This window comes from Taeniopygia guttata, chromosome 2 (genome assembly GCF_048771995.1).
Source record: "Taeniopygia guttata chromosome 2, bTaeGut7.mat, whole genome shotgun sequence".
NCBI classification, from domain to species: Eukaryota; Metazoa; Chordata; class Aves; order Passeriformes; family Estrildidae; genus Taeniopygia; species Taeniopygia guttata.
Genome location: NC_133026.1, coordinates 35160243 through 35173920, shown reverse-complemented (window position 1 = coordinate 35173920; position 13678 = coordinate 35160243). Strand labels below are relative to the sequence as shown.

At 41.0% G+C, this 13678-nt stretch overlaps 1 protein-coding gene across 1 annotated transcript in view; it reads left to right on the top strand.

Moving 5' to 3' along the window:
• Nucleotides 1-7857: 7857 nt before the first annotated feature.
• Nucleotides 7858-13678, top strand: part of COLQ (collagen like tail subunit of asymmetric acetylcholinesterase) — a 42774-nt gene continuing 36953 nt past the window's right edge. The window contains exon 1 of the mRNA XM_030264926.4: nucleotides 7858-9712. Within this exon, the coding sequence (XP_030120786.2) occupies nucleotides 9607-9712 (106 nt within the window). The 5' untranslated portion in view covers nucleotides 7858-9606. The remainder of the gene's footprint in view (nucleotides 9713-13678) is intronic.

Below are 13678 nucleotides of genomic sequence, written 5' to 3'. Positions count from 1 at the left end.
GTTTGTCCTTTATGAGAGTGTTTGAATTATGTCAGCATTTTGTGTCAGCTATTGGAAATCGGCTTACATTTGCTTTCCTAAAACTTTGTTGAATAACTACAATAACATCCACAATTTATTTTAATTAGTCAAGGTATGGAAAATGGAAAGTGAAGAATTTGAAATTCTGAGGAGGTGATAACATAATCGGTAGCATCAGTTTGGATTTCATTAAGCTTTTAAAAAGCTTAAAAAGTAATTAACACTGAATTTCTTGCTGCTTTAAAATAGACATAATACCATGATACAATAGAATTTCTTAGGTTGTAATGACTAGGGGTTTTGAGATGAGAGAGGGCATGATTTCCACGTAAAGCCAAGAAGAGTGAAATCTCAGCTGCATTGTTTATAGAGCTTATCTGCTTGTCATTGTTTTACACCATGGAGTTGATCTAAGAGCAGTGTTAGGCAGATGAAATTGCATGAAAGAAAACAGTTTCAAAGATGAGACAGAAACCAGCTGTCTCTGAAATGTCCTAATTTTATTAAAAGGAGCAAAAAATTATAGATGTTCTAAGCTTGGAGAATGCTGTCATTCATGTGGCTTTACCCAACTGGAAGTTTTCCTTCAATGCCAGAACTTGGAATTAAAGGTATTGAACAGACTCAAGAGGAAGAAAATGCCTGGCCCTCACTGAGGGAAGATGCTGTGAAAGAGGTAGTGAGTGTAATTTACTGAGATATTCCAGGAGAAGTTTGTGTTTAAATAAGATGCAGTTCTGTGTCTCTTTCTTACGGTTTTCAGGTAAATCAAGAATACTTGAAATACTGACTGTTCGTGTCGTGGGTGCCCTCCATTAATCATTAGTCAGGTGCCTGTTAAAACTTTTCTAACAGGGACTTGCTGAGTTCTTGGGATTAGGAAGCCCAAAGTTCCGTCCAGCAGCACTTGTCCTCTACAAAGACACGTGAAGGGGGTTGAAACATGGGACCAACAAATGGTACAGGAAAAGTATTACAGAGATGTCCAAAACCCAACAGGTAATTTCATTATGGGACTAGAGGTGAAACCATTAGGAGCCACCAAAAATGGCCTGGTATGAGAAATAAGAACCATGGAATCACAGAATATTCTGAGTTGGAAGGGACCCAGAAGGATCAGCCAGTCTGGCTCTTTAAGTGGGTGGCCCACAGGGATCAAACCCCCAACTTTGGCATTGTTAGCACCATGCTCCAGCCACCTGAGGTAAGAGGTCAGGTTTGTTAATGTCTCAGCACCTCACAAAATAGCATAAGGTGTTGACTGTGTGTTCCTGCTCCTGCAAGCCCTGTCAGCTTGCTAAAAGGTTTAGTTTGCAATAATTCCAAGCTGCTCAGTAATTGTGTTCCACCTTTAGGCTGCAGTGCATTCCATAGGCTCTCCCCTGTGATAATTTGGGTGTACGATGTGTCTGCTTGCCTTCAGTTGTTATGGCCACATAGCACATACCCATTGGGATGATGGATCAGATGAAGGTTTGGTCTGGCTAGGTTTGATTTTAAGCACTCCTTGAAAAGCCCAAGTACACATGAAACAAGCAGCAATGCATCTTCAGCTCGGCCACTCTGGACCCACATGGAACAGCAGACACTGGCTGGAAGCTATGGAAAAAGTCTTATTAAGACATATGTCTTCTGCACTGACTACCTCTTATTTTATATGTTGTAATCAAAATTCCCCCTGCAGCTCATTTCAGGCTGCCCAAAGAGCTTGATGGCTGTACTTGGAGGGCTTGGCACTCCTCTACTTAGTAATGTTCTGAGGTCAGACCAGGTGTCAGAGCTGCTCTTCTGTCTGGCAAACTGGCAATGTGACTTCTGTTGATTTATTGACTTACAACTGAATATTGAATTTAATAAGAAGCAGCTATTCTGAAGGAGACATTTGCTGTTTCTTTTGATGAGGTGATTGAAACCAGATGGGCAAACTTTAAAGAGGCCCTCAGTAAAGCAGACCCTTCCACATAATTATGGCACATGCTAATATAAATGGGAGTTATTTCAGTGTCTGTTCTTTCCAGGAATCTCTAAGATGCCTGAAATAGTGATGAAATAAGAAAGAAAAGTTAATAAAACGACAGCCTGCTTGCTTGAGTCAATATGCTTAAGAAATTTTGGGTTTCATCAGTCTTTTCAAGGGGGTGATAGAAAAAGCAAGGAAGGATGCTACTGAAAATGTTGCATAGTTTAATCTGGAATTAGTTTTCCTTTTGTCAGCTATAGAATGTCTGAACAATCTAACTAGCAATTATTTGTATAATACCTTGGATCAAATTTTAAACTGGATGAGAGAAGGGATGCGTTTGAAGACAGGATATGAATTGCTGTACTTGAAAGTTGGACAAGTGGATTAGCATCTTATCTAGGATTGTATAAATGACCATGATCACACGAATGTAAGCAGCTTAGAACATCTCTGCACACAAGTGATGGAAGATTTCCCCTAGTACTTAGTGCTGGTAATGTTACCACATGAGGAAGACAGTGGAAGACTCACATAAGCCTTTTTACATCTCCAGCCTATACAGCAGTCTAAGGTTTTGTGCCTCTTAATTTCAGAAAGCAGTCACTGTTCCTGGGTGTGAATTTTGTGCTGTGACTACCTGTAGCAGCATGAAACTTGTCTTAACCTGCAGGCCTACCTGAAACTAAAACTGTTTGACAGAGAGCCCATTCAGTTCTCCTGTGTGGGTTTGCCTACCTTGCCTCACCCTGGCAGCTCTGTGGATGATGTGGTGTCAACACATGCTCGGTGATCCAAGCTAGAGCTCCATAATGTCTGGATGCAAGTCCCTCTTTAATGAAATTTTCACATTAATTTTTTTTTTTTTAAATTTGCACTTTCCTAAGTGTTTGAAGGATTTGTCTTCTGTCTCCTTGGCATTGTCATTAAGAGAATGTGCATGTATGGCATTTTATAAGCCTTGGTTCTGGGAAGTGCTGGTACCAGAACTGGTGGATGTGCAGACATACTTCAGGTTCCAGCCAAATCTGGGATTGGGGTATGATAGCCTCCTTAGCCAGGCCATAAACCACCTACTTTCTCTGCAAAAACGGGTACCATTCAAGTGCCCAGAAAATAAGTTAAAAGTATGTTAGGTAAAATTAATATTTCAGCCCTACCAGGAATTTAAGTCTACCCCACTTAAGCAGCTAATGCTGAGTATCATTTTATGTAGTTGAAATCAGTGAGACCTTATTAATGATTTTGGTGGAAAAGCTGTTTTTTCTCTAAGTTTTCATCTCTGTGTGCCAAATTACCATTTGGTAAGGATGTCTTAAATACAAATTAGTGAAGTTTCAGAAGTAGGACTTTATGATGGAAATTCGAATGCAGCCTTAATTTCAGTTTCCTGGTTCTGCAAAGGGTGCTGGGAAAATGCACTTGTCTAATTTGACACGGTTATCCTGTGTTCGGGAGATGACAGCCGTGGTATCCCAGAATGACTGGGTATAGGCCATGCCCAGGCATTTTCTGTGGCTGCCATGGTAACAGTGTAGCTGGGCTTCAAAATTTGAACCACTGTAAAGAGAGAAATCCCCTCTCCACCTTTAGCCTGAACCAGCATATTTTAAAATCAGCCTGAAATTCATTATCAGCTTACAAAAACAGGGCAGTTTTCCATCATGGATATGGCTTGCCCAGCAGCTATGGTGCCAGAAGACTCTCACTGAGTCCTGCTTGCTGTAGTGTTGTGGTCAGCACTTGTAGCCATCCCTTTGCTTAAAACACCCTAAAAATCAAAAACATTCTGCTATTTCTTCTTGCTGTTCTACTGTGAGCTATTTCTTTACCTTTCCCCAGCTTCATAATGTTGGTTCTTCTGCCAAGCCTTTGGGTAGACCCTTGGATGTTGTCCTCTACTACTGCTCCCCAAATGGGTTTAGGAGCTCTGCTCCTGGTTTTGCATTCTGTAAGTCACAGGGTCCCAAAACATTTAGTGCCCAGAGGTATTCAAGAGAAAGAAAGAGCCATGGGAAAATGAGGCTTCATGTAAAAGATAGAGTATCTGCAGCTTTTTCAGGCCCTGATTTGGCAAGGCACCTATGCATATGCTTCATTCCAGGTGCACCTTCGTTGCTTTCACTTCAGGCCTGTGGTTACACTCATGATGAAGTATTTTCCTGAATTAGTGGCCACTCATCTGAAGGGCACTACAACCTTCTGCAGAGGATCCCTGTGTCTGGGGGCATTCTCCTAGGCACATATGCACTGGTGTTTGGATCCATGTTTGTTTGCATCTCAGTGGTGTAATGGGCTGTACTGCAGGATGAACATCAGGAACAGGACGCTGCATTGCCACGCATCCGTGGAGCTCTCTGGAATTAAAAGTGCTGATTCTAGTGTGAGTATTCAAATAATGACATTAATAATTTTTTTTTAAATGAAAATAAATTTTCTCTGTTGACAGAGAAAAAAGATTTTGCTTTGTGGTGTTTAATTCATTGGGCTCTTTGGCAAGATTGATGATAAATCACTTAAATTAGGAGTTGTGGGAGCTGCCAGATATTCCTGTGTTCGGTGCCTCCAGCAGCATGGCAGCAATACTCGTACAGACAGTGAGTTCTGCAGACATTTACTAATAGAAGTAAATAGCAGAAGAGAATCCAAATGAAAAGAAGATGGAAAAAAAATTCCCTGCACACTATTTCCATCTCCTCTAGTTGCAAGTACCAAGACCAGACTGGGTTATAACTGTGACTTGTTTGTGATTCACCATCTGAGGATGTTGAAGATAATTTATCTACTTAGATACTGGTGACTGGAGACCTGTGTTGGCTGGGACTGCAACTGTCAAGGCCATTTTCTTTGTCTTATAGGACATTTTTCTATGAATCGTTCTGAGGTTTTTCATGTTTGCCCCAGATTTTTAAAACCTGACAATCTTGGATATGTATCTTTCTTTATTATCTGCTAATGTGTGAGCATGTATGATGAGTACATCTCATCTAAGAAACATTGCATGTTCTGCAGTTTGAAAGGCAAGGTTTAAAAGAAAAATTAAGTGAAAAATAGGAAGAAGAGCACTTTTATAAAGGTCAGCACTTGAATTACTGTTTTAAAGTTGTTCTACTTAGTTGTGCCCTCCAACATTACAAAGCCACAAGTGGGGTGGTTTTGGTGGCTTTGATGGAAGTCACTTTGAATTATCCTATAAACTTTAATCATGTCCTTAACTCTTTTGTTCTATAATCTTCAGTAGAAAAGGAAATGTGTGCATGGGGATTACTCATTGGAGTGAAAAAAAAAGTGAAGGACAGCCTTTGAATGAAGTCTAAAAGTTAACCTTTCAAGATGAACTTTCTAAATATGGAATGAGAGCTGGGCTGCTCTGTAAACAAATATGCTCTGAAGAGTGTAGAGATAAATCGGCTTCCCTAGTCAGTTTTTCATTTCTGTGAACCACAGAGTACAGAGAAAGGAGGAGGCCAGAAGGCTGCTGCTTGTTGTGAAATGTATAACATCCATTAAGAACCTAATTTGCAAAAAGGAGTTGCTTTTGGAAATTGCTAATCATGAATGTCCTGCCACCCATGTCCTCCTTCACCCTGTTTGTGCAGTGGGTGGTAATGTGAAGACTGACTTGTGCTGGCTTGCCTTTAGCTGCCCACCTGCTCCTGTCTTGACATCCAGCTGGGAGACTGGCCCAGCTGGAGCTGTGGGTAAGCCAGAGCTCCATCGAGTGTGCATGTGCTTGGGTTTACTTCATCACAGTTAGGGACTCTGTTCCTACATGGGCTTCTGAATTAAATTTAAATACAACGCTAAGGAAATGGAAAGCCACTCATTGGCTTTCTGCACTTATGATTTTGCTTCAGCAGCTGCCATTTTACTTTAGGTAACACCATCTTCCAAGGTGACCTTAGCTGTGTTGTCATAGCACTAAATCTAAGTGTTAGACACGACTGAGTCAAGTGTGCAAAACTGAACATGCATTTTTATTGTGAAAAACAATTGGTGCTAAATAACTACCTCACAAGGAAAATGTAATTATAAAGATTCTTTTCCAGCTCCTGTTCTAATTGAATGAACAGGATTCTTCTGTACTGCTTTGCAGACACGAGCTGTTATTGAATTACTGCATATAACTTGGTGTTTCTGTTTTACCTTTGCCCCTCTCAGCAAAAGAGCTTTCAGAATTTTTAACTAGAAAGTCTCAATTATATATTGAGTATCTCAACAGGACAAGGGAGAATGGTTTTAAACTAAAAGAGGGTAGATCTAGGCTAGATAAAAGGAAGAAATGTTTTGGTGAGGATGGTGAAACAGTGGAACAGTTTACCCCAAGAAATGGTGGATGCCCCTTCCATATTCAAGTCCAGGCTGGACAGAGCTCTGAGTAACCTGATCTAGTTGAAATGTCCCTGCTTATTGCCGGGGTTTGGACTAGATGACCCAAATTATTCCATGATTATCTTTGTCCTTCTAACTAGACTGGTGTTCATGAAAGAATTTGAGATTGATGGTATTTTAACTATATTCATTTTACCTTGTCTCATTGATGTAGTACCTGCCAACCAAAATTGAACAGGGCTGGGAAGAAGCTTTCTTTTTAACAAGTATTCATTAATTCTTGCATAGAAAAAGGTTCATAAATTCTGTTTACATGGCAGTGTCATCAGCAGATTCCTCCACATGCTTCTAAGAGTTCAATTTTGGGCTGAAAAGGTCAAGCAACAGCTCCTTGAACAGACAAACTTTCCAGGCTATTGTTTTCATTATGTGTTGGTTGACTTCTGGCATTTTTAGTTGCTGTGGCATCTACCACTAATTAAAAAAAAAAAAAAAAAAAAAAAAAAAAGGAATAAAGCATCAGCTGGAGAAATGCATTGCTTGGCTGAGCAAGTTCTCAGCGCTCAGGGCCTGGAAAGCACACGTTTGTCAAGTCTCTTATGCCAGATTCCCCCTGCTACGTGACATGTTCCCTCCTCAAGATTCTCTCTGCCACAGGCACTGCTGCCATGTGGGTCAGACAGAAGCTGTGTGAGCAGGTGTACAGCCTTGCCATCCAGCCTGAAGCAGGGAACATCCATCTGCTGTGCTGCCACCTTCCTGAATCCCATCAATAAGGCCACAGCTATTGTCCATTTTATTTCCAATGGTCTTTGTCCTTCTCTCGTGAAGCCACTACCAACCTTGCCAGCAGTCTCAGCTGGTAAGGCCAACAGCTCAAAATCAGAGGAGACAGAACACAGGACTTGCACTCTGACACGGCCTGGCTCACTGCCCTGTACTGAGAGCTCTCCACTAAAATCTAAAGAGAGAATGCAACTACGTCATGAAGAAGAAGTCTCTTCAAACAAATATAAGTCCAAACATCTCATTTTAAGTTTTTGTGGGAGATGATGTGTTTTCCACTGAAGAGGGTGTGCCCACAGAGCTTTCTTCTCACATTGGCTGAAAGCCATTTCAGGTCAAACAGGCTCGGTGTTAGAGATGCTGTGCTGAAAGAAAGGAGAACATTGACAAAACCTCCATTTTAATCAGAGTTCTCCACAGCAAGAAGTGGATTTAAAAGTCTCTATTTAAGAATTGACTGCAATTCTTAAAGACTGCAATTCTGCAAATTGATGTGTTTTTCTAACTCTGAACCAGCCCTGGTTTTCTTTATCACTTCTGACTACCTCTGATATAGAATCATAGAAGGAGGGGAAAGATATTGGTCCTACTGGATGATTTTAGTTCTTTCTAGTATTATTGAATTATTTTCTTATCAAATAGAACTTGTTTTGTACTAGAAATTTCTACTGAATTTTCAATTGCTAAAAGGCTGCAGGAGGATTTCAGCAGGATTTGAAATGATTGACTTGTTCCTTTGACTAACTATTGTGTTGGTCACCTATTTTCAGAGGTGAATATTTTAATATAATCTTGACATTTTAACTTATGAGCAATTTTTTTCCAGCCTCCATGCAGGCTTCTGACATGGGGATTGCAGCTGGACATTTATCTTGTATGCTTGGGGCTTGTCATCATAAACTTCCCAAGAGCTATTCCTTTCCCACTGAGATGTAGCATGCCAAGAAAACTAATGGCATTCACTTAATCCATGGTTATCGTGGTCAAAGAGGAAAGATACCAAATTACTATCTTCACTAAGAAAAAGCCAAATACTAAACAGTAACAGGCAGTGGAGTAAAGTAGATAAGATTAAATTAAAGTAGAAAATATGTTATCCAAAATATTGCAGTACTGGAAACAGATTTTAGAAAGCATTATGGTTATATTAAGCATGTCCTTTAGGGATAAAAATGTATAAGGCAGATGTGACTCTTCCCATCTAGCCATTACATTTAGAAAGATTTTGTCAATATGTTTGCAGTGCATTGAAAGTAACAGCCAAGACTGTTTAACCAGAATTGTGGAATATTTCACTTTGCTCTTCAGGGGAATTAATGTCCAGGGGTACATGTCACCATTTCTGTCAATGAGAACTCTTCTCAAATGGGAGAAAAACATCAATTCTATAATTAAACCAAAGTATTTTCACACTTTTCTTGGGGGAAACTATAAACGGTGGGCAAAGAAAACTATCTCCATCTGGAAGAGAGTAATGTTTTACACAGCAAAGGATGCACCTCTGATTTTCATGGAAACCACTGTCAGATTCCACACAGAAAGGAAGATCTCTCTGCTACTTATTCAAAGGACACAAATTAATTTGTAAAGCCTTGCATGTTGCAATAAGGCACAGGAACCCCAAACCTTTGTACAGGTAGCAAGGGCACCTGCTGCTTTTCAGAGAATTCCTGAATTCTCTGGAATCTGGGAGGTTTGTTTTCTTCACATGGTGCTGTGTAGTGTGCTGTCCATCTCCACCCCCAGAGCTGATAGTGTTTAATTCACCCCATCATGGCACTTGTATTGTTTCTTCCCCCTGTTACAACCCCATCAGTGAACTCTGCAATCCTGCAATGTCTGGCACTGTCAGTGATACTGTCATTTTCACTTAAATCCAGAATAATAATGTGTCTGTTGGTTCATGAATCCTTTTCTGGCACCCCTCACCTTGAGCTGCACTCTGTACACAAATGCAAGATGCGTAGCTACCAGGGATGAGCAGATGGTAGGTCACTGCTCATCTCTCATTAAGGCAATTAGTGACCTGTAGGAGATGATCAGTCAGGGATTTTATCCATCTCGACGCCGGTGTCTGGTTGCCTGTATCGAAGGATTCTGTTTACAGTCCAGTTCTTAATTTCTCCCATTCCTGCTCATCATTATTATTATCCAAAGAGCCTTTTTGCTTCTGTTAGCAAAACCAGAATCCCCCATGCCTCAGTTTTAGCAGCTAATGTCCACAATAGGGGCAACTGATCCAGCACAGGAGTTAAATATAACTGTGTCTAGTGTAAGGAGAAGATTTAATGGGAAATGGTTGGCATTCTTTCTTCCTAAAGGCACGGAGAGGGAGGGGGAAGAGAGAGAGAGAGAGAGGGAGACGTACACAGACAGACACACACACACGCATCCCATAGTGAGGGCAGAGGCAGAGAGCAGGCAAGGCAGAGAGGGAGAGAGGGGAGAGAGAGAGCCCCAAAGCCGCCTTGTGCCTCTGAGCTGGGATCTGCCAGGGCAGAGCCAGCATGTTGGTCCTCAGCCCGCTTGTCTGGGGATCTTACCTGCTGCTTTTCTTCTGCTTTGCTTTGTCTCAGACTGCGTACGCTGACAATGTCTTCTCACTTTCAGCAGGTAAATTGCATTAAGTCATTACTTTTCCTCGCTTGGAGCACTCTGCACTCTGATTCTTGCGCTTTCTGGCGATTGGGAGCACAGGAGGAAAAAAACCAACTTTGAATTGCAGATCTCGGCTGAGGGGTTAACATTGCAGATCTGCTCTGCCACAAGTCAGGACATTTTGTTGCTTGGTTGGTTTTTCTTTTTGCTTTATAATTTCTGGTTTTAAACCCCTCCCTTCCCTTCCCCATGAGAAATAATGGGCAAGATCCTCAGCTGTTCAAAAATGCTTTTTTTCCATTGGCCTCTGTGGTGCTGTGCTAATGCATGGATCTGGCCCAATTAGTTTATTACTTGCATGTCTGCATGTTTCTTTCTATTTTGGATGAGTTTAGGTAGAATACAGCAAGGGAAAGAAAATTAATCTCAATGTATATCTGCTTCTATAAATAAAGCCCTGACCTCAATGAGTGCTGCCGGAGCCCGACTGGATGTTAGCAGAATAAACATCATCTGGCTCTGGCTATGACACTAACAAATACTCGGATGACTTACATAGCAAACAAGAGTCCACTGCATGGAAAATCCCTGCTAGGCAAAGACAAAACAAATTAGTTGTCAGCTGAGCCAGGGCACTGGAAATCCCTCCTAATAGATTTTACAGTTTCAGCAGCAAGACTTCCCTTCAGTCACGTTCTGTGTGAAGGAAGGGGAAAGCGAGAGCTCTGGCTCCATCTTCTTTGAGGAACTTTCACCAGTTTATGGCAAATTGCTGTCTCCCATCTTCTGTCTGTTATTCTGTATCAATACAGATGCTTCTAACTAATGTCCTGTGTTCCTTCAGTGTTAGATCTGAGATGGTTCAACTGAGGTTGGCAGGTCAGGGCCTGCTATACCTATAGATCCTCCCCATGGCTTTCACAGTGAACAAAGGGGTGCGTATTTTCAGTCTGTACATAAAATCAACCCTAGATGTAGACTTAAAGGCTGTACCTTTATCTCTCTGCTGTACCCATTTAGTATCTTAGACAGCTTACATTCAACTCTCTAAGATGCTAAAAAGCTTTTAAATTTGTTACCATTTCTTTTCAATTGGGATGTGCTTTTTCCATTGTGTTGAGGTTAGTTAATGGTGAGGTACAGGAGTCACCAGGATCTATTTTCACTGATATATTCCAAATTGCTTTGCAATAACATCAGACCTCAAAATTCGTTTTGAAGAACTTTGTGTTTCTTTGACCCTTATAGATGACACATGGGGAAACAAGAATGTGATGTTTCTATTGCCTTCTCCTGTGCCACACATTTGTGTGTCTACAGAAGACATTTGAGCTGTCCTGTTAAATAACAGTTCAACAAATAAACTGCCCTTAAAAAGAGGGAAGACTTGTCATCTCTGCTGAAACCATAGTAGAAGAGGTAAACATGGATGAAAATGCCAGAGCCTGCTCTTGTGGTGGAGCATTTTCCACAGGGCAGTCCTGGGTTCTTGTCTGCAAGACCCTGTTGGGCAGACCCCCACCCTACAGTCTGTTCTATGGTAAAGTCCCACACTCTGTTCTTCTGGTCAAGACACTGAAAATCACCTTTATACCCAGCAAACTGTTAGTGAGGCTCCTGTCATGCATGTATTGTCAATGTTTTCTTGATAAAATGTGGAAAAAATAACAGTTGGCCAAAGATTCTGTCATAATCTCACAGCCCCAGGGCTGGATTGAGACATACCTATGTGTCATTGTTACTTGCTAATCAGGGCTGTTTGGTATTAAAAATATATAATAAGCTATTCCTTTAGTGCTTTGGTTGCTTCTGCATTTTAAGAAACTTCTAAGAAAAAAGCAGTAAGTTCTCATTTTTCTGGTAGAAATCTGACAGTGGGCACAGAAGATGAATTAATTCCATTTACACTGAAGGTGAATTAATTCCACTTACATTCTCCGTTATTTTAGTGATTGCTCAAATGTTCTCTGACTATCAGCTGAGTCAATTATTTGTATTCAGCACCAGGATGCAATTTCACATTTAAAGAATGAATTTCAGTAGTGCACTTTCAAATTCTGAAACCAATCCCATTTAGCAGAGAGAATGTTCTTAAGCGATAGCTTGTCTTTCCTGTAGTTGGCAAAAAACATTCAGGTATTTTCCAGGTATATCTGGAAACTTCTAGCCTAAAAGTACTTTTATTTCTGTCCTCACACATCTTTGCATAGCAACAGGTCAGCAATAAAAAGGCTTACAAGTCACAAAGCAGTAACTAGAAAGCAAAGGGGAAACAGACTGTAGGATGGAAAAGTGTTTGTACAGTAATTGGGGAAAGAAGAATAAGCTGGATCTTTGTTTTCTGCTAACTCCACCTTAGAGTCCCATCAATCTCAAGCAACAGTGCATCTTTGTTTCTAGACGTATTTTGAATGTCATGTCAGATCCAAAGAGTTGTGTCTCACAGTGCTGAAGTGTCATTTCTAGAGAAAATGTTCCAGGAAATAGTATTATAACATATTAAAACAGCATCTAGCAGAGGTTCCACATGGCAGTGAAGACCCCCAGGATGGGTAGGTCAGCAGGTTATTTTCAGGGTAACCTGTCATACCCCACCCATGTCTTATCATGTCGCCACAAGCCCCCAGCCAGGAAATAATTAGCATTGACTCCATGATTGCAGAAGGCTGATCAATCACTTTATTATATCAGACTATACTATATTATACTATTCTATTAAGAAACACTCATTGCTCTTGCTGACAGTCTGCTACCAACAGACCACATTGGTCCTTGAAATCTTGAAATTGGTCCATGATCTCCATTAGTCAGTTAAGAAATCACCCTTTGGTAAACAAATCTCCATAACACATTCCACATGTGCACAACAACTGCAGCAAGTGAAGATAAGAATTTTTTCTCATTCTTTTCTCTAAGCTTTCTCACAGCTTCCTAGGAAAATCCTGGAAAAGCTACCTCTCTCTCTCTGTTCAGAGGATATGTGATTACCACTCTACCACTTGTGTTTGTGGTGTCATTTACATCTATTTTTCAGAGCTCTGCCCTGAGTTTCCTGAACTGCTGCACTTACATGATGAAGGCATTGAGCTCTGTAGTCATTTTTTAGTAGGACTGCACCTTGTAAGAACCAGCCTGAAGGAAGCCACCTTACAAATTCAGGTAGTAGAAAGACCCTCTTCCTCTCCTCCTCCTTCCTTCTCCTCCCCTTTACTGCTCATCTAGGCCCAAGGTTTTGCAGAGAGATGGGACCATATTTAAATTACCAGAAGCATCCAAAGAAAAAGAACTGCCTCTCAGTGCTTCTTCTAGCCTTCTTTGCATTCTACAAGTGCATCCCTTGATTCAGTTGGCTCTTACAGTCAATACTGATTCATAGTCCTTTGGAAACATGGTGGATCATTTTAAAAGAACTCAATGGGATATCAGAGCACTATTGGCAGTATTCCTCACACTTTCTTTGCCTTTGTCCTATTATTTTCCTGACGAAAAGGAACATATCTCACTGGGCACTAGGTTCATCCTCATTGAATCAGGAAGGTGCATATTTGTAACCAGACTTCATGTGGCAGAGCTGCAGGAAAGAATTCAGTTTTCTTGTGGACTGACACTGTTGGAGCCGTGGTGATGGGCAAGGTGGGCTGGGAAGAAGAGCTGTATGGGGTGACAGCCGTGGCTGGGCAGCACAGAGAAGGGACATTGGGAGCCACTCTGATGCTGTGCTGTGGGCAGAGGTCATTGTGCATTTGTGAGAGAAACAGCAGGAGAGAATGGATACAGAAACAAGGGATGATTCCTGACATTGGGGGAGTTGGGATCAGGGCTGTCTTTCTATAAAAGGAATATCTGAGCCCATCATCAGGGTTTGGTTTTCTTTTCCCTGCAGGAACCCTAACTATTGTCATAATGGACAGCAAAGATGTCAGGTGGATGTATTTTGTTTCTAAAGAGAGTAATTGTAAATATTTATTTATGTAAAATCAC